General features: G+C 41.5%; 2 protein-coding genes across 2 annotated transcripts in view; one reads left to right on the forward strand and one right to left on the reverse strand.

The window, feature by feature from the left end:
- Positions 1 to 6,697: 6,697 nt before the first annotated feature.
- faf2 (Fas associated factor family member 2) lies at positions 6,698 to 16,666 on the forward strand. Its single transcript, XM_056284249.1, has 11 exons — positions 6,698 to 6,792; positions 7,673 to 7,741; positions 7,951 to 8,085; positions 8,620 to 8,696; positions 8,779 to 8,917; positions 9,059 to 9,144; positions 9,423 to 9,514; positions 11,706 to 11,883; positions 14,371 to 14,542; positions 14,723 to 14,866; positions 15,130 to 16,666. Exons 1-11 carry the CDS (start codon positions 6,730 to 6,732, stop codon positions 15,310 to 15,312), a joined length of 1,338 nt encoding a protein of 445 aa, XP_056140224.1. The 5' UTR covers positions 6,698 to 6,729; the 3' UTR covers positions 15,313 to 16,666.
- Positions 16,667 to 21,136: 4,470 nt separating this feature from the next.
- rnf44 (ring finger protein 44) overlaps positions 21,137 to 27,655 on the reverse strand; it is a 34,384-nt gene continuing 27,865 nt past the window's right edge. The window contains exons 7-11 of the mRNA XM_056290199.1: positions 23,754 to 23,869; positions 23,527 to 23,614; positions 21,708 to 21,829; positions 21,514 to 21,613; positions 21,137 to 21,402 (exon numbers count right to left, since the gene is read on the reverse strand). Of these exons, the coding sequence (XP_056146174.1) occupies positions 21,340 to 21,402; positions 21,514 to 21,613; positions 21,708 to 21,829; positions 23,527 to 23,614; positions 23,754 to 23,869 (489 nt within the window). The 3' untranslated portion in view covers positions 21,137 to 21,339. The remainder of the gene's footprint in view (positions 21,403 to 21,513; positions 21,614 to 21,707; positions 21,830 to 23,526; positions 23,615 to 23,753; positions 23,870 to 27,655) is intronic.

The following is a 27,655-nucleotide window of genomic DNA, read 5'->3' on the forward strand; positions in this document are numbered from 1 at the left end:
GCTCCCTGAATGCTCCTAAAATTGCATGTTTGCATTAAAATGAATTTTAGATCAATTAAACTAAAAAGTTGTAATATCTACCTAAAACGACCACGACAGATCAAAATGACCGGGCATAAATGCGCGTCATCGCGCACGTCATGTCACTATTATGACGTATGTTGGTCATGTCATTTCCTTCGTGAAGTTCATTGCCCTGTCTAGAAACACTGGCGTTCTCCAGGGCAGAGCAGTAGTCTACATTTGAGTTTTGATTATTTCCAACATGTCTGGGTACAGCTGCCGTTTCAGACGCACCATGGCGTTGCCGTATTTACAGGCGTTGGGCAGCGGCGATTTTAAATCGTTTAAAAATCGTATTTGTTAAAATGTTAATTTTGGTGTCAGTCGTTTCATAACAGGCATACTAACATATGCAATGCATTAATATCGCAATTGGGTTTTATCTTGATAGAATATAGATTTTAAAAATCGGCGGCAATTTTGACCGCTCATGGTCGTTTTAGGTAGGAGTGAAATCCTGGTCGCAGTTTTAAAAGAATGCTAGTTTAATGAAGGAAATGTGTTAGTCTGCCTGTCAAATCTACTTTGACACTTTCCCCCAGCCTCCAAATGTTCCAGTAAATGCAAGTCATAAAAAAGAGCCACAAATGCGACCCGGGATTCTAGAGAAAGCTTATCCCAAACAACCAAGAAAGGATTGCTCAATCTTCCAAGATGGGCAAGTGCAAGTAGGGTTGCCAACCGTGGAATCGTTCCTTATTATATATGTATATGTGTGTGTGTGTGTGTGTGTGTGTGTGTATGTGTGTACTTAGTGTAACGGGGGCAGTCCTATGCTGTTCTATGCTGGTCAGCCTGCTGCACGCCCGTCACTCTCATCAGTAGCTCTGCGTTGTGTTCTATTTTGGGTGGGGCCCCAAGTGTTGTTGGGGGGGGGGCCCTCAGTCTCTCATCATCATCATCATCATCATCATGATCAAGGAAGGAGCGGGGACACACAGGACTCTATTTGGCCCACCTTGCCATTTATTTTGGTTTCAAACCCTTCGACAACCGTCCAGTCCTCCAGCGGGAGCGGTGTTTCTTACGGACGTGGGGGTCGAAGTTCAACCACTGCCCGGACTCCACTCGTGTGCGTTAGAAGTAGAAACCGTCCACGGGACTCCGATGTAAGAAAGGATAAACAAGTATTTTATCCCACAGCTTGCAGTATCTTCTTACAGGGATACTCAAGGTTACGTTCTCCTCAACCAGCAAAACTGTCCCACGGTAAGAAACACGTGTGGCTCGGCTCATTGCTGCTTGAGACTCCTCCCACAAAACAAAAATGGCCTCTCCCGCGGTCCGTCTTCCGTGTACCCATAAGACCTCTCTCTTAAAGCGACAGTACACGTATATGACGGTCGTTGTAAAACACATAAAAGTAAATAATGACATAAAATAAAATGTAGTAAACACAAATAACAGCACACAGACAGGATTTGGTGATATTTCATACTCAAACAAAATAAAATAAAAACATTAATTTTAACTTGGTTACATTAGCACAAAAAGTAAGGAAATTTGTGTTTGGTAGATTATTTCTTTGGTGTAACAATGCTTCTTGGCAATAAATCTTATACTGTTGGAAAGCCTGGTTATTTGCCTTTTAAGTAGTGCCACATTTGTAAGGGACATGCATTTGTGGGATGAGCAGCAGAGCTGAGTATGTGAGTTGCGACCATGAAAACATTGCCAAATCTTCTCTGCCAATGCCAAACAGCTAATTTTGCTGTTGCTATTGACTCTTGTTTTGAGCTTCTGGTACCCCAGGTGCTGCCTGATACAAGATTTATTGCCAAGAAGCATTGTTACAACAAAGTAATAATCTACCAAACACAAATTTCCTTACTTTTTGTGCTAAGTTTATATATATATATCTACTACTACTTTCGGCTGCTCCCGTTAGGGGTCGCCACAGCGGATCATCCGTTTCCATTTCTTCCTGTCTTCTGCGTCTTCCTCTGTCACACCAGCCACCTGCATGTCTTCCCTCACCACATCCATAAACCTCCTCTTTGGCCTTCCTCTTCTCCTCTTCCCTGGCAGCTCCATATTCAGCATCCTTCTCCCAATATACTCAGCATCTCTCCTCCACACATGTCCAAGCCATCTCAATCTTGCCTCTCTTGCTTTGTCTCCAAACTGTCCAACCTGAGCGGTCCCTCTAATATAATCGTTCCTAATCCTGTCCTTCTTCGTTACTCCCAGTGAAAATCTTAGCATCTTCAACTCTGCCACCTCCAGCTCCGCCTCCTGTCTTTTCGTCAGTGCCACTGTCTCCAAACCATATGACATAGCTGGTCTCACAACCATCTTGTAAACGTTCCCTTTAACTCTTGCTGGTACCCTTCTGTCGCAAATCACTCCTGACACACTTCTCCACCCACTCCAACCTGCCTGCACTCTCTTTTTCACCTCTCTACTGCACTCCCCGTTACTTTGGACAGTTGACCCCAAGTATTTAAAATCAAATGCCTTTGTCACCTCCACTCCTTGCATCCTGACCATTCCACTGTCCTCTCTCATTCACGCATAGGTATTCCGTCTTGCTCCTACTGAATTTCATTCCTCTTCTCTCCAGTGCATACCTCCACCTCTCCAGGCTCTCCTCAACCTGCACCCTACTCTCACTACAGATCACAATGTCATCCGCGAACATCATCGTCCATGGAGACTCCTGCCTGATCTTGTCCGTCAACCTGTCCACCACCATTGCAAACAAGAAAGGGCTCAGAGCCGATCCTTGATGTAATCCCACCTCCACCTTGAACCCATCTGTCATTCCAACCGCACACCTCACCATTGTCACACTGCCCTCATATGTATCCTGCACCACACCTACATACTTCCCTGCAACTCCTGACTTCCTCATACAATACCACACCTCCTCTCTCGGCACTCTGTCATAAGCTTTCTCTAAATCTACAAAGACACAATGCAACTCTTTCTGGCCTTCTCTATACTTCTCCATCAACATTCTCAAAGCAAACATCGCATCTGTGGTGCTCTTTCGTGGCATGAACCCATACTGCTGCTCGCTGATCATCACCTCTCCTCTTAACCTAGCTTCTATTACTCTTTCCCAAATCTTCATGCTGTGGCTGATCAACTTTATACCTCTGTAGTTGTTACAGTTCCGCACATCGCCCTTGTTCTTGAAAATTGGTACCAGTATGCTTCTTCTCCACTCCTCAGGCATCCTCTCACTTTCCAGGATTGTGTTCAACAATCTAGTTAAAAACTCCACTGCCATCTCTCCTAAACATCTCCATGCCTCCACAGGTATGTCATCAGGACCAACTGCCTTTCCACTCTTCATCGTCTTCATAGCTGCCCTCACTTCCTCCTTGCTAATCCGCTGAACTTCCTGATTCACTATCCCTACATCATCCAACCTTCTCTCTCTCTCATTTTCTTCATTCATCAGCCCCTCAAAGTATTCCTTCCACCTTCTTAGCACACTCTCCTCGCTTGTCAGCACATTTCCATCTCTATCCTTGATTGCCCTAACTTGCTGCACATCCTTTGCAGCTTGGTCCCTCTGTCTAGCCAATCGGTACAAGTCCTTTTCTCCTTCCTTAGTGTCTAATCTGTCATACAACTCACCATACGCATTTTCCTTTGCCTTTGCCACCTCTCTCTTTGCTTTACGCTGCATCTCCTTGTACTCCTGTCTACTTTCTTCATCTCTCTTACTATCCCACTTCTTCTTTGCCAACCTTTTCCTCTGTATAATTTGCTGTACTTCCTCATTCCACCACCAAGTCTCCTTGTCTTCCTTCCTCTGTCCTGATGACACACCAAGTACCTTCCTAGCTGTCTCCCTCACTATTTCTGCAGTGGTTGTCCAGCCATCTGGCAACTCTTCACTACCACCCAGTGCCTGTCTTAACTCCTGCCTGAACTCCACACAACAGTCTTCCTTCTTCAACTTCCACCATTTGATCTTCGGCTGTGTCTTCACTCGCTTCCTCTTCTTGGTCTCCAAAGTCATCCTACAGACCACCATCCGATGCTGCCTAGCTACGTTCTCCCCTGTCACCACCTTGCAGTCTCCAATCCCTTTTAGATGGCGCCTTCTACATAAGATATAGTCCACCTGTGTGCACTTTCCTCCACTCTTGTACGTCACCCTGTGTTCCTCCCTCTTCTTGAAATATGTATTCACCACAGCCATTGCCATCCTTTTCGCAAAATCCACCACCATCTGTCCTTCCACATTTCTCTTCTTGACTCCATACCTTCCCATCACCTCCTCATCACCTCTGTTCCCTTCACCAACATGTCCATTGAAGTCCGCTCCAATCACCACTCTCTCCTCCTTGGGTACCCTCTCCACCATGTCATCCAACTCACTCCAGAATTCTTCTTTTTCATCCATCTCACACCCAACTTGTGGGGCATATGCGCTGATAACATTCAGCAATAAACCTTCAATTTCCAGCTTCATACTCATCACTCTGTCTGACACTCTCTTCACCTCCAGCACGCTCTTGACATACTCTTCCTTCAGAATTACCCCTACCCCATTTCTCCTCCCATTCACACCATGGTAAAAGAGTTTGAACCCACCTCCGATACTCCTGGCCTTACTCCCCTTCCACCTGGTCTCTTGCACACACAGTATGCCTACCTTTCTTCTTTCCATCATGTCAGCCAGCTCTCTCCCTTTACCAGTCATAGTGCCAACATTCAAAGTTCCAACTCTCACCTCCACATGTCTACCCTTCCTCCTCTCTAGCTGGCTCTGGACATGCTTTCCCCCTGTCCTTCTCCTTCGCCCAACAGTAGCATAGTTTCCACCGACACCCTGCTGGTTAACAGTACCAGTGGCGGTCGTTGGTAACCCGGGCCTCGACCGATCCGGTATGTTAGTCTTATTTATGATCCGCATATTTGATTTGGCAAAGATTTTACGCCGGATGCCCTTCCTGACGCAACCCTCCCCATTTGTCCGGGCTTGGGACCGGCACTAAGGATGCACTGGCTTGTGCATCCTCAGTGGCTGGGTTACATCCCACTTCTGACACCAATATAGCGAATTCGGGGGACAACGCAACCACAGGAACTGCCGCGGCCGGGAAGCGAACCCGTCTCGCCCGCACCGCAGGAGACATCGCTAACCGCTAGACTAAAGGGTCAGACCTGCCAGCCAATGGCCAGCGTGTCTTCTTATCCGTGCACGTTACAATATAGTGTATATATATATATATATATATATATATATATATATATATATATATATATATATATATATATATGTGTGTGTGTGTGTGTGTGTGTGTGTGTGTGTGTGTGTGTGTGTGTGTGTGTGGTGTAAGACACATTATATTTGTTATGTCCGCGCCGCCCCTTCCATCCAAACCCTGTCCCTGTCCCGTTCGCGATATTATGAACCCTACATAGGCCTCGCCAAAATCCCGTTTCTGGCTTTGTCACGTGTGCGCCACCGTAGCAACGCGAAAATATGTTGTTATGGGGTTAGCGCTCATCAAGGAAACGCTGTACACCCACAATTTAACCTGTCTAAGTTATCCACAATCAACATTAACGTTTTTAACTCAATCTTTGCTTGCTCCACGTTTGAGCATAGGATACTTCACCCCTTATCATGACTACAAACAAAACGAGCTCCTATATTGTAGTAATATGACTTTTACATTTATACACAGGTAACAACTTACTGATCAGCTTTCTTAAATGTGAGAAAGTCTATTTATTAGATATATGTTCATTTTCAGACAACTAACGTTACTTACCTCCGTTCTGTTGTTGACAGCCAGCAGTCCAAAATTACAAAAGCAGCCAGCTGTCCAAAATTGCGAAAAATACAAAATTACAAAATTGAAGGTAGCTAACGTTAGCTTTGCTTCGCACCGAGTTGATAGTTGATTGTTTCCTTAGCAACGCAGCGGAAATCCGGCGTCCGTTCGCGAGATTTGGGACACGGTACGGGATTTTGGCGAGGGCTATGTAGGGTTCATAATATCGCGTCCCGTTCCTTATTTCCATTTCAAGGAGTTGGCAACCCTAAGCAAGTCATATGTTTGTGATTAGTAATGTTCCCACTTTTCATGCTGTGTTGAGGAATTTTATGTACAAATTTATGTATCGATTAATTGATTCAAAGCATGTACTTATAATGGTTTTAACTGAGCCTACCCGAAGTGAAACAAGGTACTCCTCTTGTTTCTGGAAACACTGGAACAAATGTCTATAGGTTTTAATTATTGTGGACTTGTGAACTGCTTTTTAGCTGTATTTTTGAATTGTTGTCCTGTGTTGTATTTTTGTTGTTGTGTTTTGTTTTTGTTTCTTTTTAATATGGACGTATGTGTCCGAATAAAGTAAGATTTGATTGATTTGATTCCTATTTAGCATTTTTACCCCGAGGACACAATGTGCTTAATATTGAAACGGCCGCATCACATCGCAGTTAATGGAATGGCACCTCTTTACATTTGGCAGCACAGTGCCTTGCTCAAATGGACATGCTGCCTTAACGATAGGCGCTCTACGAACCAAACCACGGATGCAGGTATGAATTTCCCTGGGGGACTGTGATCGGCGATTTTCAGCCACAGCCCAGACGACAGGTGGCAGTAGCTGGAACACAGGGGCTTTACACACACAAGGGAAGAAAGTTGACGTAGGCACGCCTTGGTAGGTGATTGGTGAGGTAAGATGGCGGCGCCAGAAGAGCAAGAATTATCTCAGGCACAGACCGAAAAACTCCTCCAGTTTCAGGTAGACAGTTTAATTTCCAGCCATGAGATATGTCCATTTGCTGCTTCTGTGATAACGGGTCATTATAGACTCCGTATGTGTTTACTCAATTTGCATGTCGCGTTTACAGAAGCGCTTTTTTGTAGTCAACTTCGATACCTCGAGTCCCCCACGGCTAGCTTACCCGTCAACTTGGACTAGCAGTCTGCTAACGGAGCTGGCTAACATTAGCTAAGCCGGCTAACGTGTTAGCGGACGTTAAAGTCCACGGTTTGCGACAGTTTAGCAAAAATATATTCAAAGATACACAAATATCTAACTTTGTCAGTCGCATATGAGGACGATTTTAATCTTGCATCTTACGAAATACACGCGTGTTAAAGTTAGCTTTGGAAATGAACTGTCAGTTGAGTTTGACAGCAGTACAGAACTGCTGTACTATAGCCAGCTATGAGATGAAATTGACAACGTCTTCCAGGTTATTTGTTAAAAGAGAATCCGCTACAATTTCACTTTGATGTTTTCATTTGTTTGCCCCCATAGTCATCAGTTAGTCAAGTGATTACTTCAATTAGACTTTTATCTGGTTAGCTGTTGAAATCTGTCTTAGCATTAACTAAGAACTAACCTGTCGACCCATTTGAATTTCGCATACTCACGTTGGGTACAAGGTTAGCTAGCTTGATAGTTTACGGCTAATTAGCAAAACATGTTACTGTCTTGTGTGTTATATGTTGACTGAGCTGGGTTGATATCGCCGCTAACTAGTTTATCTCATTGAGAACAGGACACAGCATCATCTGGTGCCTAGTTAGCCACCCAATAGCACTGTCCAAATTCAAACACAATGCATTTTTGATCAGCAAGGTCTACAGTTTGGTTTACTTCTTATGCCCAACAGGACTTGACTGGATTGGAGTCCATGGACCAATGTCGTCGTACATTAGAACAGCATAATTGGAATATAGAGGTGAGATCAGACATGGCTGACCTATTCAAATCTCTAAGAAAGTGTGGTATGAGTTCTCTTAAGCTCTAATAAATTTAATATGGGTCTCTGTGTCATATGGCCCTCACAAATATGAGAAATGCATACCTTTCCATGGCCTTGGGGTTTTCAAGTTTATTGAAATATACATGCAAGGTCTAATGTGTTTATGACAATCCTTTGTGTTTCAGGCTGCGGTACAAGACCGACTCAATGAACAGGAGGGAGTGCCCAGTGTCTTTAACCCTCCGCCATCCAGACCCTTACAGGTCAACACAGCAGACCACAGAGTTTATAGTTACATTGTTTCAAGGCCGCAGCCCAGGGTAGGTACACATTAATGTCTGTACCTCTTAAGGAGGCATATGCACTGTTATTATAGAGGGGAATAAAAATGTTCTCCCCAATAAAAAAATGGTGTACTGGACTCCTGTTGAAATAAAAAGAAAATTATATTCAGTGTTTACAACTTATAAACTGATGAACTGCTTTTAAAAATGGGTTTCAAATAAAGTTATTTATTATTCTACAAAGCTATAAAATCTTGTCATGCAGCCACATAAACAGGGATACCGCTTGACTTATTCTGCTTATCATCAACACCTAAAGACTTATTGACAAATAATAGGGATGTATAACAAAGCAAGGGTTCTTCGATCTCAGTGTGTTGCTAAGATGGCTATCTTCACAGGAAAACGTTGTTTCTTGTCACAATTTCATTTTACATTTCTGTTTATCCGTATAAAATCTAGCAAAGCCCTTAACTTAATTTTACTTCCCTGCCCCTCCACCCTAAACCTTGTGCTGTGTTGGCTGACCATGTTGCTTCTGGTTTTTTTGTTGGTTTTTTTTCCCATTAGGGATTACTAGGATGGAGCTACTACTTAATAATGCTACCTTTCAGATTGACATACTACACACTTCTTGATATATTCAGGTAAGTCTAGGATTTCCAATCATGCATTTAGAATCTCTGGTTTGACAAGACTTATTTATTGCATTATGTTTCATCCCTCAAGGTTTGCTCTGCGGTTCATTAGGCCCGATCCTCGTGGTCGTGTGACGGACCCAGTTGGGGACGTTGTATCATTTATTCACAGCTTTGAGGAGAAATATGGCCGGTCACACCCAGTGTTTTACCAGGGAACATACAGCCAGGTGAGTTTGCCAACATGGAGACAAAATGCCCTATATTCTGTAACACCTAGCTACTACTTCAAAGTCAGATATGACGTCAGTCCTTGAGCAAAGTGAAACTGTGTTGTGTTGCACTAATTTTGTTTACTTTGCAAAATACAGGCACTCAATGATGCCAAACGTGAGCTACGCTACTTATTAGTATACCTTCATGGAGAGGATCACCAAGACACTGACGATTTCTGCCGGTATATTGCTTGTTCCTATATGTCTTAAAGCCTTGAACATCGCTGTTTATCATTACTTACATTACATGGCACGTAAACTTGGTATATTTCTTGCTGTATGATGTTAAATTGTAGTTGGGTTTTATATTGTTTATCAAGTGACTATGAAGTCTTTTACATGGTTAAGGCAGTCGAGCTCACATTCACCATAAAATCAGTACTTTTGACTTATGAAACTACATGCGTAGGTCAACACTGCACTCTTAAGTAGTCTGTTCTACTGATTTCTCACTGTCTAGTTCCACATTGTGTACAGAAGAGGTTGTAGCCTTCCTCAACACGCAGATGCTCTTTTGGGCATGCTCCACCAGCAAACCAGAGGGTTACAGAGGTATTGCATTTTACTTTACAATAATCTTTTGTTGTGTGACTGTTATAATTGAAACACATTATGACTGTAATGGTAGAGTCAATTTGTGTCGATTAATTCCACACATATGTTTGCGGCACAGATTCTTTGGTCAGTAAAAATATTAATAATCTCTTGGTGTACTGTTTAAGGCTTCCCCTGCCAAAACCCGTTCTAAACAGGAACCAGTGGGGGAAGTATACTATTTCACCTTCATTATAATCAAGGCCTTTCTTTCAGTCAGGAATGCACCAAGTTCTGAGTAGTGCTTACTTAATTTGAGCCTTATTGCATTATCTGTCACTACTCTCTGGAGGATTCTTTCTCTCTCATCTTGTGAGACAATCACCCTTCTATATGTTATCTACTCTCGTTTATACAAAGAACATCGGTCTATGTCTCAGGCCAAACCAGATGGTATTTGATATAAATTCATTTACATTTTCACATTGCTGATGGAGCCAGTAAATCTATCATACTGTTGTGAATGAAATTGAGACAACTCTGAATTTAAATAACATCCTATGTAATTTGCTATTTATTCACTGTATGAAAAGAATTGCTCCTTTGCATTCGTGGAGCCAGTCATTCAGAATTACTGTACGCCCCTGGTCTCTCTTGCCCGAATTTGCAAGATTAAAGTGAATTGAAATGTTCACTCTACAAGTACCAACTTGTCGAATTTGTTTTGCTGCAGGAAATTTCTTCCACACAGTTTTAAATTAGTAAAATCTGGAGCATTGACAAGGTCCGGCGTAATCTGTTCTGCTATCTGTTCTGGAAAAATTAGGGAGTGATATTTTTGTCGCGATAAATATGGTTTTCAAGGAATTTGTGGAAATATTGCAGTCATAATGCTGCAGCTCTTTACCTTTCTCTCACTGTCTCTCTTCTTGGCTATTCTCTTTGACTAAGGGGTAGCGCTCTGCACTTACAGAAACTGGATAGGTGTTTGTATCATTAAGGTAGGGAGAACTAAACAATCTGAAGTGTGGTTAAGCTTTACCCGAATCAACGACAACGACAGTGCTCATTGCCACAAGTGCAGAATGACCTTTTAAAAGTAAGGGAAGCATAGGAGGAATTTATTCAAACATCTGTAGGCCAAACACAAGATAAATCTGCAAAAATGTACCGTTTTCAACTGCTATGCTTGTAGTCCATCCCTTGTGGTCTCATCTTTCTCGTCCACTGCAGTTATATCATAACAGCACTGCAGAAACGAAATCTGCTAGGATAATGATGAATTATTATGAATTGGCTTATAAATGAAAGTCAACTGCTAAATTAATGTTGAGCTACAAAGACATTTGAAAAATTTGCCAACTTTTTGTTGACATTGAGGCTGCAGCCATCATCATCCAACCTGCCCTCCTCTTGTCTACCACTGACTGGTCTCAGCCAAGCCCAAAGCCCCATTACACTAGCAGCTAGAGAGTAATAAACTAATGTCTATTCTATGCTTGGTAAATGGTTTTTTCCTTACAGAATATTGTAAAACAAACCAAAAACCAAAACCTTACAGGAGTATCAATAAAGTCTACTACTAGTTTCAGCTGTTCCCATGAGGGGTCACCACAGCAGATCATCCATTTCCATCTCTTCCTGTCTTGTGCATCTTCCTCTGTCACACCAACCACCTGCATGTCCTCTCTCACCACATCCTTAAACCTCCTCTTTGGCCTTCTTCTTTTCCTCTTCCTTGGCAGCTCCATATTCAGCATCCTTCTCCCAATATATCCAGCATCTCTCCTCCACACGTCCAAGCCATCTCAATCTTGTCTCTCTTGCTTTGTCTCCAAACAGTCCAACCTGAGCTGTCTCTCTAATATACTCGTTCCTAATCCTGTCCTTCGTCACTCCCAATGAAAATCTTAGCATCTTCAACTCTGCCACCTCGGGCTACGCCTCCTGTCTTAGAGTATCAATAAAGTACCAAACTAATAAGCAGTGTCAATTAGTTGTGATAGTATCGATGAAATTCGGAAAATATTTATCCCTAGTTCTGTATATCAATAAATTATCTTAACTGTTAACCCATTATCAATTCGAGAGAAAAAAATGGTTAGGTCTGGTCAAGCTCATACTTGTCAATCCATTCTTTTATTCATTGAGTTAGAGGAGGACTATGTGAAAACATTTTAAAAGCAGTCCCTGTGCTGATCTGTTTCAGTATCCCAGGCGTTGCGGGAGAACACTTACCCCTTCCTTGCCATGATCATGCTTAAGGACCGTAAGATGACAGTGGTGGGCAGGCTGGAGGGACTTATTCAGCCGGAGGACTTCATCAACCAGCTCAACTTCATCATGGAGGCTAACCAAACATATCTGATGTCAGAGCGTCTTGAACGGTAGGGGGACCCATCAAAACAAGAGGAATAGCTTGACTTAAGACTTGTGAGATCATTTTCACAGGGGGAAAATGACTTTTGAGGTCATTTTCACAGGGGGAGAGGTGTGGGCTTAAACTACATAATTTTAGCCTCAACCCGCTGACTTGTAGCCCTATGGTGTGTGACTTTGCCATTCAGTCAATTTTCAACCTTAACGTTAGACTTTATTAATTTTATCCATCCTTTGTAGTCGCCCCATACAGCTGAACCACGCCAGAAACTGAAGTGCCATTAAACGCCACACATTTCTGGCACGTCATTTTCAGTGCTTCTGTCACATTAGTCGAGCCTGGTGCGATGCGTCCCAAAATTGAAACAAAAGTTTCAGCCTTTATTCTATTGTTGGGCACGTACACTTGCTGATTCCCACAGAAAGTCCTTTTTGTTTTATATACAAATTATAGACAACACATTGACGTCTCATCACCACAAAAAATGATTTATCATACTTCAACTATATGCTGTTTTTTTTTAAATATATAAATATCGTAAAGCAGCTGAAAAACATTTACGATCCGTTTCTTTTTGTGTGTTGAAGAAAGTGGGACTGCTATTTGGTATCTCTTTGCCTCCGGTCATGTAATATGTAAATGATAATGAGCCAAACCAAATGAAGATAAGTCGTAGGGTTAAAAATGTATGGTTAAAACAAATAAGGTCAGATAACTTAGTGAAGGAAGGCTTATTGGATATTTGATGCTGGTGTGACTTATTATTAATTATAATGATAATAATAATGATAATGATAATACATTTTATTTGTGGGCACCTTTCAGAGCACTCAAGGACCTAACCTTGGTTAAAATTTTAGGTTTAAAAGTGAGGTCAAGAACCTCACCTTTTTTTTTTTTTTGGATTTTCCCCCATTTCTTCCCGATTATACTTGGCCAATTACCCCACTCTTCTGAGCTGTCCCGGTCGTTGCTCCACCCCCTCTGCCAATCCAGGGAGGGCTGCAGACTACCACATGTCTCCTCCAATACATGTGGAGTTGCCAGCCACTTCTTTTCACCTGACAGTGAGGAGTTTCACTAGGGGGACATAGCACGTGAGAGGATCACGCTATTCCCCCCCAGTTCCCCAATTCCGTTGCCTACCAACACAGGGATTGCTGGTTCGAATCCACGTGTTATCTCCAACTTGGTCGGGTGTCCCTACAGACACAATTGGCCGTGTCTGCAGGTGGGAAACTTGATGTGGGTATGTGTCCTGGTCGCTGCACTAACACCGCCTCTGGTCGGTTGGGGCGCCTGTTCACGGGGGAGGTGGAACTGGGGGGAATAGCGTGATCCTCCCACGTGCTACGTGCCCATGTCAAAACTCCTCACTGTCAGGTGAAAAGAAGCGGCTGGCGACTCCATATGTATCAGAGGAAGCATGTGGTAGTCTGCCCTCCCCGGACTGGTGGGGGTTGGGGGGTGGAGCAGCGAGCGTGACAGCTCGGAAGAGTGGGCTAATTGGCCGGGTGCAATTGAGGAGAAAAAGGGGGAAAAAACCCCCCAAAACATCCAAAGTATCTATACTGCTGGTGAATAGTTAACATCTATTGGCTTTTTTTTATTGGTCATATTTTAAAGTGTTTAAGGTAAATTTTAAAACTTGTTATCATATGAGAGTTTGTCACACACCTGAACCATAGCTGGTCACAAATGGTAAATGAGGGTACAACTGCCCGTTGATTGAAAAGAAGGCGGTCTAAGCATCAGCTTTGTGTCGATGCAGTTGCCCACTGGGGACCGGGGTTCGCACCCCGGTCTTGTCAGATCCGACTATGGCTGTATTCAATGAAGCAGAAATAATTGGCAACACTGTCTTCGGGAGGGGGCGGAGTCGGGCTTGTATTCGTCACATGAATGCGTCTCTGTGTGTGTCGGAAAAAGCAGTGGTTTGGCCTGGATTCGCTTTGTCACAAAAGTGGCGAGGCGACTCCTCCGAGACTGCCGGCCGGAGAGATGCAGTTGGTGAACGCATGCAGTACGAGGGTGGGTGTTTGAATTAGAATAGGGAGCGATTGGCCACTAAATTGGAAGAAAAAGGGAAAAATCAAAAATAAATTTACAAAAAAAAAAGATTATTAAAAACGCTACAATTTAAAACACATTAAAAGACTAAAAACGGACATCTATTAAAAGTCTTCTGGTGGAGACAGAGCTATGTGAGCCCTCATCACCACAGCTTCCAGCTCGCTCCGTGTGTCTTTGTGGGGGTGCAGTTGTGTTATAACCCATCTCGAGCAAATTCTGCCGACTGAAGACATAGTATCTGTCACAGTATTAGCATCATTGGAATTCTAACAACCCTCCTGAGCAGTATAACATCTTGTCTTTCCTTACACATCTAAAAAAAATAAAAGCTTAGAACCCTAAAACCAAAATAGCACAGCTATCATTGGTTCTGGGCAAAGATGACTAGCATATCTGCGTTTATTTGTTGGTTTTGCTACAGGGAGGAGAGGAACCAGACCCAAGTGCTGAGGCAGCAGCAGGATGAGGCCTATCTTGCCTCTCTCCGAGCTGACCAAGAGAAGGATCGAAAGAAAAGGGAAGAGCAGGAGCAGAAGAGGCAAGAAGAGGAGAAGGTTCGCCAGAGTGCTCTTGCTGAGGAAAGGCGACTAAGGGTGAGATTTTTTTTTCTTCTCCTGTTACATTTACCAGTCTGGACATCGGAAGATTTTAACTCCATCATTGGTTTAGTTGGTACTGTATATACTTCTATGAACATATTTGATGATCTCTTCTCTGATTTCAACGAGTTTGATTTATTTTATGATTTTTTTTTTAATGTTAAATCACTTCAGACTCTCGAGGAGGAGAAAGAGAGAAAGTCAGAATGTCTTCCTCCAGAGCCTCCTGCAGATGATCCAGAAAGTGTCAAAATCGTGTTTAAGCTGCCCAATGACACACGAGTAGAAAGGCGATTCCTTTTTGGGCAGTCATTGACGGTGAGAGCATAAGTCATTGGAATGAAGCATACACACTGAATTAAGCTTAGTCTAACTAGAATTGAACTCAACTAAGTAGTAGAGGTTTTGACGTGATTGTTGGTTCTGTGTGACATTTTCAAACAGTAATTTGAGACGCTGTGGAGCATAATTAACCTTATAAAATGTGCAGAAGCACTTAACTGTTATCCCATAATCATTTAGGGCAAATGTTACATTAATTTATCAACGTGGAAACTTACAGATCTTCCCCCCCCCCTCAGGTAATATATGACTTCCTCTTCTCGTTGAAAGAAACCCCAGAGAAATTTCAGATAGTTACAAACTTCCCTCGCCGTATCTTGCCCTGCCTTCCAACTGAGGAGCAGCCCAACCCACCCACGCTGAAAGAGGCAGGACTCAGCCGCTCCGAGGTGCTTTTTGTTCAGGACCTCACGGACGATTAACAGAATAGCATACCTCTCCTACATGGAAGACGAATTTTTTTTCCATCCCTTAGTCGACCCATTTTATTTCTGTTAAATGGCCATTATGCACAATGGATTGGTGACCTAATCTGAAAATCAAGATAAACCACCCCGCGTCCAGTACATATTTGGTTTTGTTTAAAGGGTTCCCAAAAGCCTGGAAAGTCTTGAATTTTATTGAAATAAACATTATTCCTTCATGTCCTTTATTGATCTTTGTATTTGTCAAGGGGAAGGACATCCTGTATCCCATTATCTGTACCTTCGTGTTTATTTTTCATAATGCCAGTGGTCCTTCCTTACCCATGACTCTTTTAATCAAATGATAAAATACAATGCTAAAATGTGCTGAAACAGTACCTTAAAAATTAGTTTTTCTTTACTCCATGGCTGGGCAATTTGAAGGAGACTGGTTACATGGTAATCATAACTAATACATATTGGATACTTCATTGGATGATATGTATGGACTCTTAGTATGAATGCTTTGGTTACCTTTTTTGTGTTTTCTTTATAAAGTCAGACAAGCTGATGTTTGATCTATTTGTCCCAATTCAACACCCTTTTGGCCTTCAGTTTTCACACATGCTTTCTTCACAGTAACCTGGGAATAGAACTGGTGTAAATGAAGTCTGTTGGTACCGATTGACGATGTGCCGTTGCAGAGAGCAAGTGTGATACTTCAGGGAGCAGGTTGATGGATTTGGACATTTAAAAGAATTGTGGGAACCCTGTTCAAAATGAGCCATGCACTGTATATAGGTTATTTAAGAACAAACCAGAAATTCACAGTACTTAACATGTCTTTTTTTTTTTAATGTGTTTGCGTTGACTCATGTAAATTGTCATAAAATGACCAAATGCGGGTTGGTTGCTATGTAAGAATTGGACTGCCTTGGGTTCAGAACAGTTGAAAAAAATGCGTTATTGAAAAGAGGCCACAGCTTTTACATGTGGTTTTATCTATAGTATAGTACGAGTCTGCCCATAGTGTGCCTGTGATTATTCATAGATGCCTACTTTGCCTGTCTAACATCTGAATGGGCTGGTCATGTAAAGATGTAATTTTCCAACTATAAATTAAACATTTTAAAAATGTTGGCTCTGAGAATACAAAGTGCTTGCACACAAGCAAGTAGGAAGCTGTCGCTTCAGCTAAGCGACACCTCTTTCAAACTTGATACCACAAATAAATGCTATGCTTGATTTGATTGCGTCCCAGCTGTGGAGGAATTCTTCAGGCAAATTGTGTAGTTTCAAAAGAGGTTTTTGGAGTTTCTCACTAACCTTTTAAAAAGGTTGGTAATTTGAAGGGCAGGGGGAATAAAATGGTCGAAAGAATTGGGTTTACCAGTATCAAAACTTTTATTTTACGGGTTTTGGCCGTTTAATATGTCAAATGAAACGCCAAAGCAAGTGTTATATTGGTATACATCATACATTTATTAGTGAACAACCCTCTCAAATCAGCCACAATAATTAAAAAAAAATATGATTGCACTACTTGGTAAAGCAGAACTAGCAACTTTCATTTAAAAAAAGTACAAATCTTAAAAATTTCAAACAGTATACAGATGTATATATAATACACTATAACTAGTAATATGTTAAATGCTACAAACAATATGATTCCAATGGAATGAAAAATTATAACAATAAGAACCATTTCCTATATATAATATATATTAGTTGTTTTTTTCCCCAAATACAAACATGGCAAAAATGAGGTAACTGTAAATGTGCAAGTACCAAAGCAAAATATCTGCCTAACACAGAACACATGCCCCTGGCTCTGCTGGCGGGTGGGTGGTCTGGTGTTCAGGCAAGGACCCCTTGAGGCCAGGGGGGAGTAAAAACAGTAAACCACTACCCCACTATAGCAAAAAAAATAAAAAATATATATATATCATTGGTAAACAATAAATGGCATATACGGAGCAATCAAAAATCACAAATCCTAAATAAATTTTAGCTGCTTATTGGAACACATGTTGCACCACACAAGCTGTGAGATTATTCAGTAATTCTTTTGACAGAAAGACTACAAGACTCTATTTTCAGTTGTCTTCTCAGAATTCTTGTGATTACCTATGCCTTATAGGGAGGCTTTTTTTCCCATTTTATTCAAAAGGGTAGTTGGATATTGTCAATTCCACACTTACTCCCAAAATAATAGTGCTAAAATTTAAGTGAGTAAAGGTAACTAGATGTGAACAATACATTTTAATATATTGATACATTAAGAGCAAGAGCCTGGTAGGCAGGTACAGTACTACATTGAAATAAATGACTTTTCTTTTTTAAATTCTCAAAACTATATTGATTTTAACTGACAATGTTAAGGGGGTATCAGTGTAACATGCTGTAAGAATACATGGGATCCATGACAAACTATTGCATTCACGTAAGTGACAGTTATCATACCTAAAGCAGAACATCTAGCACCTTTTCACTATGGCTTTTTATAAACTACAGTAGTTTCAGAGCATGTACTTTTCAGTCATTAGGGCAAATAACATTAACACAATGTATTCAAGAGTTCTCAACTCATGGGCTCAAGACCATTTTTTTCAGTGTTTTTTTTTCTCCTATAAAATGAAGGTTGCGCAATAAAATCTTGTAGTCATTCAGTTCTATTACAAATGTGTGCAGTACAATGCATGGCAGTTATCAGCTGAGCGTTAGGATCCAAACCCCCAGAACTCAAAGCCAACTAGAGCTAAAAATCAGTTGGGATCTGGTTGACAAGCATGCATATTGTGCACCGTTAAATAGGTCCCCACCAGATTTCTAGATATTCTCCACTTATCACACTTGTTTGAATTGTAAGTTGTGTTTTTTTTTGTTGTTTTGTTTTGTTTTTTTTGTTGTCATGCAAACACCTTTGAAGTCCTTTTGGATGGGATTTAGGTAGGATAGTGTGCACCGTGGCACATGTCGAAATGGGATCACAATCGCTGTCTCTGAACATGTGGTTTGAGTACAAGAACATAAGGTAAACTGTTTGAATAGTACATTTGTAATGAGTTGCAGTGTATACATTGCCTTTTTTCACTGTGAATATAACATTTTTTATTTTTTTCTTGCATGCCTGTCTTAAATGATGTAATATCTACTACTCTTAAGAAAGTATTAGAATTTGTTACCTTAATTTATTTATGGTCTGAGGAAAACAACCAGCAATTATTCAAATATACCCCTCTCATGGCATCCCTTCCATTTGAAATGGACTGTTTTCCTTTATTCTTATATATTGAGCGGCCCTGAGTGATTATTTTTTAAACTTACAATATTATGCCAGCGAATAGATATGTACACATAGGTTAATTCTCAAAGCTGTGGGTTTAACTCATTTAAATGGCTTTTTTTTTTCTCTTGAAGGTGGCACACACGTCAAAGACTCACATTCGCTAAGAAGAAAAAACAAACATGTCAAGATCCCTTTAAACGAGAAAGCAATCCTAAGGGATTTAACTGCCTATTAGTGCTTACCGGGGCAGTTATAGACGAGAATGAATCCAGAACAAAAGTTCTTTTGTTTTTTTTTTTTGTTTTTTTTTCCCCTTCCCCAAATATATCCTATTTGTTTTGTTAGTTTGAACACAAACAAGGAACTAGAAGTCTAACAGTGTATCTACACTATTGAACACTCCCATCTCCATCCGTGTTATTTAAACTAGTGCTGCACGATTAACCTAATCGCAGTCGCGATGTCAGCCTGTGCAATTATATAACCGCAAAAGGCTGCGATTTAATTAAATAATAAAATGTGCGTGTGTGAACGTCTGTCTGTGTGCAGTCTGCATATCTACGCCCGTAATTAAGAGCTGACCAATCAGTCTCTGTTTAGGCAGTGAAGCGTGTGCAGTCTACGGTCACATGACTATCCGGTGTGCTGCGTGCAGACCAGAAAAAAGGAAAAAATGGTTACCAATGACAACGAGCAGGTTAACGCTGATGAACTGGTGGCAAAAAAACAAAAAACAAAAACGCGACCTCTGTTCTATGGCGATATTTTGGATTCAAGCTCCGCGACGTTGAGCAGAAAGAGGAGGTACTGTGTAAAAATGAAAGTCGCTACATGTCACGGCAACACGACAAATCTGTATTCTTTGTATATGTATAAATTTGTTTATTATATCGCAATCACAAATTGCAATATTGTCCACAATTGCAATATGACTTTTTCACCAAATCGTGCAGCACTAATTTTAACCCTTTCCTGATCGCTGTATTCACACAACTGGCATTAGGTGGAGTGTCACCAGTGCCGTCTACACAGGTTTTCCACATTCTTCTGTCTTCAAAACAAGACCCTTACCGTTACGCATTCACACTGAAGCTATACATATGATTTATCTTTTACAACACCATTACCATGGCTGAAGACAATGACGTGAGCAAGTCTCCAGAATTCAACATATAACTATACACATTGTTAGTGCCGACTTATTTCCTTCAATGTATTTTCTCTAAAGGATAAAACCAATAAATAAACACCTTTCAAAAACGACATTTTAAAACAAGTGGAAATGACAAAGGATTTTTTTTTTTTAAAGATTAGTAATAGGTTTGTGCTTGTCAAGGTCATAAGAAGGCAGATCTGAAATCTTTAACAGTAGGCTATATTTGTATATTGGATATTTGGCTCACAAACAAAGAAATAAAAGCCCAGTCTTCCAAAAAGGGGAAGAAAATGTTCATTTAAAACTCACCACTCATTGCACATATTGCTTTCTGCACAGGCCTCCAAACTCTCCAGCATCAGCGTAGCGGTCGAAAGAGGATTACCACCCTCAACCACTGTAAAAATGGAACCACATGCTAGCCTTCCCTCCCGACGCTTTCTGAATAAACAAGCAGTTCTTTTAGTGTGCCCCTTTGTCTTTTTTTTTTCTTGAATTTTATAAATTTGGTGGCAATGCTTGATTAAAATATTGCTAGTCTGAATCAACAGTCCATGCAAATCCTAGCATGCTGCCCTGTATCCAGTGGTTACACAATGCATCGGCTCTGTGAACAGGACACACATACGCACAAAATATGCATACACGCGCACACACTTGCCACAAGGACAATACTGACATGGAGGATGGATGTAGCACTTGTGGAGTTATACCAGATGGTCTCAGAAAGAAGCAGTCCTCTGTCTCCGCCACTATTTTTCTTGGCCAAGTGCCTTGCAATAAGAAGTCTCCACTTCTTTTCTGCCTCCTTCCATCCATTAATCCATGACCACCTTTGTACAGCTTTATGTCCTGGAGTGGATTATCAGAGTAAGATACCCCACAGGTGTGTGTCCCATCATATGCAGTCCATAACCTCAGGCTTAACAGAACTGGTACTTTTAACCACAGCAAGTCACACTTTCACAATAGCATTGGCAAATCTAAAATGAATAAGGGGTAAAACTATTGAAATAATCAATACATTATTGCGAAACATACATTATTAACAAGTCACTTTGCCCAACACCTACACAAACATGCATCTATGATGGTCAGGTGTTGCCTCCAAACACAGACACTCCTGTTGACGTAATCCTATTATTTTTCTGCTAATTGCACAAGGTGTCTATCATCCGCCAGGCCCACAAACTCGCTTCTATCCTTTCCCAATGCAGGACTCCCGCAATTCATGAACACCACGATCAAAACAACTTGATAAAAATGAGACCTTGTAAACAAAAGCAGCAAAACAATGTGTTGTAGGGAAAATCTTTGGAATCTGCAACAAGGGGGCAGAGAAAGACGTTGCTGGCAATCCCAGAACTCTGGCTATAGGCTGCAATAGGCAGTGGGTTTCAAGAGACTCAGACAATGAAGCACAGCAGAGGTACGACAGGCTCCAGAAACATTCCTGGACTGCTTATTATTGAGGTGGGGCAGGAGTGGTGGGTCAGTAAGCTATATTTACTGGAGGACGTAAGTTTGGTGGCAGGTGTCCCCGGCTTCGGGACAGACTCTGGCGTGCGCAGCTTTCCAGTCAGGCACTCAGAGCCAATTCTCACTCCACCTCACGGTGTACATCGGATGCATCGGCTCGGCAGATGGGACAAGTGCGATTGGTCTGGAGGTGCAACCAGGTTCAAGTATAAAGGACATTTGATGTTGCAGTATTATTGCAAAGTACTAAGAATGATTTTCAAGTTTTGAAGAGTACATGTTGGCATCAGCTTACCTTTAACCACTTGTCTACGCACTTGGCATGGAATTCATGGTTACAAGGTAAAACCCGAAGTAGCTGCCTACACTCAAAGTCGCTAAAGCACACAACACACCTGAGGAGGAGAGGAAAGAGTTTAAGGATGCTGCAGTGTGAATGAATCCAATTCATTATGAACTCATTTTAAATGGGATTTGAGAAAGTCTCACAGCGTTTGTTCGGATAGATGATTCTCTGAGTTGAACCTGTAGGACGGAAGCTGCTCTATATCTGCCTTGGTGAGTCCACGTGGTTTTGCTTCACCCAGCCTCTCTGCCAGATTTAGTAATGCCTTCAGGGTGAAAAACAACAGAGTTGAGCTTTTGGTTCCTGTACAGACTCAGTAATTTTGAGCCAAGCATATTTACTGCCAAAATATCAATGGTGCAATAAAATTAAATAAAAAAAAATAATCTGGAAATGGAACCACACCATAGAAAATCTGATGGTATTTCAAATCTAACTACTACTACTATTACTACTACTTCCGGCTGCGCCCGTTAGGGGTTGCCACAGCAGATCATCCTTTCCATCTGATCCTGTCCTCTGCATTTTCCTTTCTCACACCAACCACCTGCATGTCCTCCCTCACCACATCCATAAACCTCCTCTTTGGCCTTCCTCTTTTACTCTACCCTGGCAGCTCCATATTCAGCATCCTTCTTCCTCCGCATTTAACCCATCCTAGCTGTGTAGCGAGGAGCAGGGGACCATCTCCAGTTCATCTTGCCATGCCTCAGTCAGGGGCAGATAGGAGTATTAACCCTAACATGTATGTCTTTTTGATGGTGGGGGAAACTGCAGCACCCGGACAAAACCCACCGCAGACACGGAGAGAACATGCAAACTCCCCACAGAGGACAACCTGGAATGACCCCCAAGGTTGGACAACCCCAGGGTTTGAACCCAGGACCTTCTTGCTGTGAGGCAACAGCGCTAACCACTGCGCCACAAAAATATACCTAGCATGTCTCCTCCACACGTCCAAGCCATCTCAAACTTGCCTCTCTTGCTTTGTCTCCAAACTGTCCAACCTGAGCTGTCCCTCCAATATACTCGTTCCTAATCCCATCCTTCTTCATCACTCCCAATGAAAATCTTAGCATCTTCAACTCTGCCACCTCCAGCTCCGCCTCATGTCTTTTCGTCAGTGCCACTGTCTCCAAACCATATAACATAGCTGGTCTCACAACCATCTTGTAAACCTTCCCTTTGACTCTTGCTGGTTGCCTCTGTGCACGCATCGGCGTTGTGTCGACACTGTTTTACTGCTAGGAGGTCAGTCATAAATTGACATTTTTATCTAGTTTTTAGCCTCAACATCATGTTACTTTTAACTTTTAACAACTTCTAACAACTTTAAAAACTTTTAATTAATTTTATGGTCTGCCTGTACTTTTATCTGGATTTCATTGGATCATCGATTGTTGCACAGACTTGATCGCACTGGAGTCTCCGACTCCATAGTGCTTTCGCTTCTTCAGGCTTTGGGAAAAATGCCTCCCCTCTCTTCGCCCTCCACTGAATACACCAGCTGTGCCATGCTCAGCCAGAAAATCACAGAGCTTGAAAAAAAGAATCTCTATGCTCTACCAAATACAAGAGGATGAAACGTTACAATCAATTGCAATCAAAATTACACAATTTACAATCTATAGACTACAAATCCTTACTGACAAGCTTTTTTTTTTTTAAACAGCATGTGAAAAATGACTACCCCACTGAATATGCTGAAACTGTATAGATATTTTTGGTACCCTGAAATGGGGAAACCCATTAACAATGAGGTTTAGGTGTATTTAATTTCAATTTAAAGCAATCACCTGAAAATCCACCCCCTATTTATTGTATCACTCCACCTGAGCATCTACTCTAAAACAACCAATATTATGTCACTGTACATGAGTCTAACTTTATGCAACATAGTTAACATCATTACCATTATTCAAACACCATTCCAAGTGTCATTGAGGAATGTACTAAGCTCACCTCGTAGTTCTCCATCTCCACATCATCCACATCCAGGTCCAAGCTGATGGCTGGGCCCACTGCTGTTGGAGGCACAGGAAGCATCGACCTAATGGTAGATACATCATAGCTATGTTAAGCACCTCCTGCAGTACCGACTTTTATTTTTCAAAAGAAGCAAGCATGAGAAGATAACACGGGACGAGCCTGGTTTTCTAGAAACAGAGTATGAGTTCAAAAGTACTCACAGGAAATAAGGAAGGAAGCCTGGGTAGTAGGATGGAGGTGGTGGGGGAGGGGGTAGAGGTTGCTGTAACCGGTATCTCTGTCCACTCACTCGCCGGGGTAGCATGTGGGGATATGGCTGAGGAGAATCAGACAGACGTTAAAGAAGCTATAAGAAACAGACCCCCCCCCCCGATACAAGTGAAACAACAGTGCTTTAAATTAACGTTTTTCCTCTAACAATTTATAGCTCAATATTAAGGGTATAGAGCAGCCAGGACCCCCTGGACTGCTACTATTCTGGCTACGTGGCTAGTTTAAAATCATTATGTTGTGATAAAAACATGTACAAGATCGTTACTGTAATGAGCAGGGATTCGGCTTTGTTGATAACTGGCCTTCTTTCTGGGGCTGCCCTTACCTGATGAAAGCGGATGGCATTCACCCTACTGGGGACGGGACCGCTCTTTTTTTCTAGCAATATTGATAGTTGTCTATGTTTAGTTTGACACTAGGGACTTATCATTCAGCAGGTCGCAGGTGATTAGAGAGGCTGCCAGGTTTAAAACTAGTGCGAATGTGGAGTCAACTAGTTTAGTTAATATGTTTAGTCAGGGAATTTCTCACAGTATAGATTATCGGATTGACAGCTTGATCATAACATTGAGACCATCTCCCTACCCTGTTCTATTCCTCCCAAGCTCTCCTTGCCTAAATGTGTGACTCAAATGAATCTAATAATCATTCCTACCACTGATGGTGGTGAAATGTACAACGAAGTAACTAATAATCTACAGAACCAAACATTTAATGTTATCAAAAGTGTGACCACATATCATCCAAAGCGTAGGTCATCAAAATTGTCAACTAATAATACAAGGTGTCTAATTCCAATTAATATTTCATCTATTGGTAGCTCTTAAGTTCTGCCTACTACTGATCACGTCAACACGATGCTTAAATTTGGTTTCATAAATATCAGATCACTGTCTATCAAAACCTTATTAATAAATGATCTGACTCTTGAACATAGTTTTGATATGATTGGCTGAAACATGGCTGAAACCAAATGTTTTCTTTCTCTTAAATGAAGCTTCCCCACCTGCCTATACTTATGCCCATGTAGCTTGGGCAAATAGACAAGGTGGGGGTGTTGCCTTAATATATAAGTCTATTTTCAATCTGATTTCTAGACTTGAATCTAAATTCCAATCTTTTGAGGCTCTTGTTCTGGGTCCATCTCCCTCAGCCACCAAGACTCAGCTCAATCCAGATTGTGATATTCTATCGACCTCCTGGCTCTTATTCACTATTTCTTGAAGAATTTGGATAATTTATTTCAAGTCTTGTTACTCATTCTGATGCGATTCAAGTTCTTTGTGCTTTTAATATTCATCTGAATAAGGCTTCTGATCCTTTAAGTAAAGCCTTTCTGGCGCTTGTTGATACTTTGGGTTCACTCAGTTTGTTCAAGAGCGGTAACACCCTTGATTTAGTTTTATCTAAAGGTATAGCTGTTTCTGATCTGAATGTCTTGCCAACCACATCTGCTGTGTCAGATCATTTTCTCATCAAATTTGAAGCATTATTGCCTGTCCTGTTAATGTTGACATAGATGTAATTACCACTTGCCACATTGGTCCATCCATTGTAGCCGCATTTGACCAGCAGCTGCCTGAAGTCTTAGCTCCTTTCACTGTAGACTGACTCTGTTTAAAATTTCCCTAGTGACTTAAATGTCGCCCTCTCTAGTCTCCTCAATTCAGTTGCACCTCTCACTACCAGAGCTAGGTGACTAAAGAGGCCTACACCTTGGTTTAACGACGAGACGTGCTCTTAAGCAGGACAGCAGGAGAGTGGAACATAAATGGTAAAAATCAAAACTTGAAGTTTTTTGCCCATCTTGGCTTGAGTGTTTATTGAAATACAAGCATGCTTTATCTATTGCAGAAGCAGTGGATCTCTCTTGCTTAATCAATATCAATAAACATAACACCAGATTTCTCTTTGACACTGTACTGAAACTTACTAAAAAGCAGCCGTCTATCAGCTGCTCACCATTCACGGCCTATGAGTTTCTAGACTTTTTCTGCAATAAGGTTGATGAGATCATAAACAAAATTAGTTCTTCAACTGCAGCTACTCCTGTAGATCCTGTCTTACCAAATTCATATCCATACAACGAGTCACTGATAGTCCCTGTTATTACAGCTTTTGAGACTATCTCTCGACACTTTGACTAAGCTCATGTCAGCTTCTAAACCAACTGCTTGCCTCCTTGACCCTTTACCGGCAAAATGTTTTAAAGACCTCTGGCCTTTCCTGGGACCTACAATGCTAGACACTGTTAATTTATCACTGACTACTGGCACGGTTCCCGGCAGTTTTAGGACAGCTGTGGTTAAACCGCTACTTAAAAAAACACACCTCAATCCAGGGTCCCTTAATAACTATTGACCAGTCTCTTATCTTCCATTCTTTTCTAAACTACTAGAGAGAGTTGTGTATCAACAACTTTTGAACCATATAGAAGAAAACTATGGAAATTAACCTTTTTTAATTGGCTTTCAGGGCCTGTCACGCCACTGAAACTGCTCTGACCAGAGGGATGAACGATCTTCTACTAGCTATGGACTCTGATTCCACTTCTATGTTTCTACTACTGGACCCCAGTGCAGCCTTTGACACCATTGATCACTGTATACTATTACACAGAATAAATTGTAATTTTGGTGTCTCTGGCTTAGCTCTCTCTTGGCTTAAATCATAAAAGAACACATTGTGTCTGCTATAAAAATAGTAAATCAAAATCCTCTGATGTTAAATATGGCATACCTCAGGGCTCAGTTCTTGGCCCTTTACTTTTCTCTCTTTATATTTCACCTCTTGGCCAAATTACATGCAGTCATGGGATAAATTCCCATTGCGATGCTGATGATACTCAGCAGTATGTGCCTATAAGGGCTGATGATCATACTCAAATGACTAATTTAGAGGCCTGCTTGGCTGCTGTGAAAAATTGGATGTCACTAAATTTTCTGCTTTTAAATTCAGATAAAACTGAGATGCTGGTCCACGGCCCTAATAGACACAGACACCAGTTTGATCAAGTAACAATAACAGTCGACAACTCTGTGATTTCAAAAAATGAGGCAGCCAAAAATCTTGGTGTTACATTTAATCCCAGCCTTTCCTTTGATAAGCACACTGAAGAAATCACCAAGACTGCCTATTTTTGCTCGCAAAATACAGGGCTCCTGTGTGTACCCAAAGTTAAAAATAAATCAGCTGGTGGCAGGGCCTTTTCCTATCGGGCCCTGTTCTTGTGAAATAACCTGCCTGCTACCGTCAGACAGTCTGTTGAGTCATTTAAATCTAAACTTAAAACTCATCTTTTTGCCTTAGCCTACATTTTGTTGCCTTTAAATTGAGTGCTTCACAACCTGTACTGCATGGCAGCTCGGTTTCTGTCTCAATGAATTTACCAAGCACTGATCTACCAACGAGATTATAGCGCAAAGATTACTGACTATTGCAAACTGTTCACTTCTCTCACATGTATTTTCTCTCTCTCTCTGAATTATGTCTTCTCCTTTCTCTTCTTCTGTGTGTGTGAATGGTGTGATGCAAGTCTCCCTTGTGTGCACGTGCAGTCTGTCCTCCCAGGTCTTCATGGTGATGGTGGTCGCGACCTGGACACTGCTTGGCATCCCCCTCATCACATTATCTTTTTATGTATCTTATAAATCCATATACTTTTGTAATCCTGTTTCAATGTTATATCCGTCTCTCACTCAGACATGTGACTAATATGTTTTTTGGTTTTTTTTTTGTCAACATGGTGATGGTGGTCACATGGCTTGGGTCCTGGGTTGTTCTGGTGGCATCTGGACACTGCTTGGCATCATATTCTTCATATATTTTA

This window comes from Lampris incognitus, chromosome 1 (assembly GCF_029633865.1).
Source record: "Lampris incognitus isolate fLamInc1 chromosome 1, fLamInc1.hap2, whole genome shotgun sequence".
In the NCBI taxonomy this organism is placed as follows: Eukaryota; Metazoa; Chordata; class Actinopteri; order Lampriformes; family Lampridae; genus Lampris; species Lampris incognitus.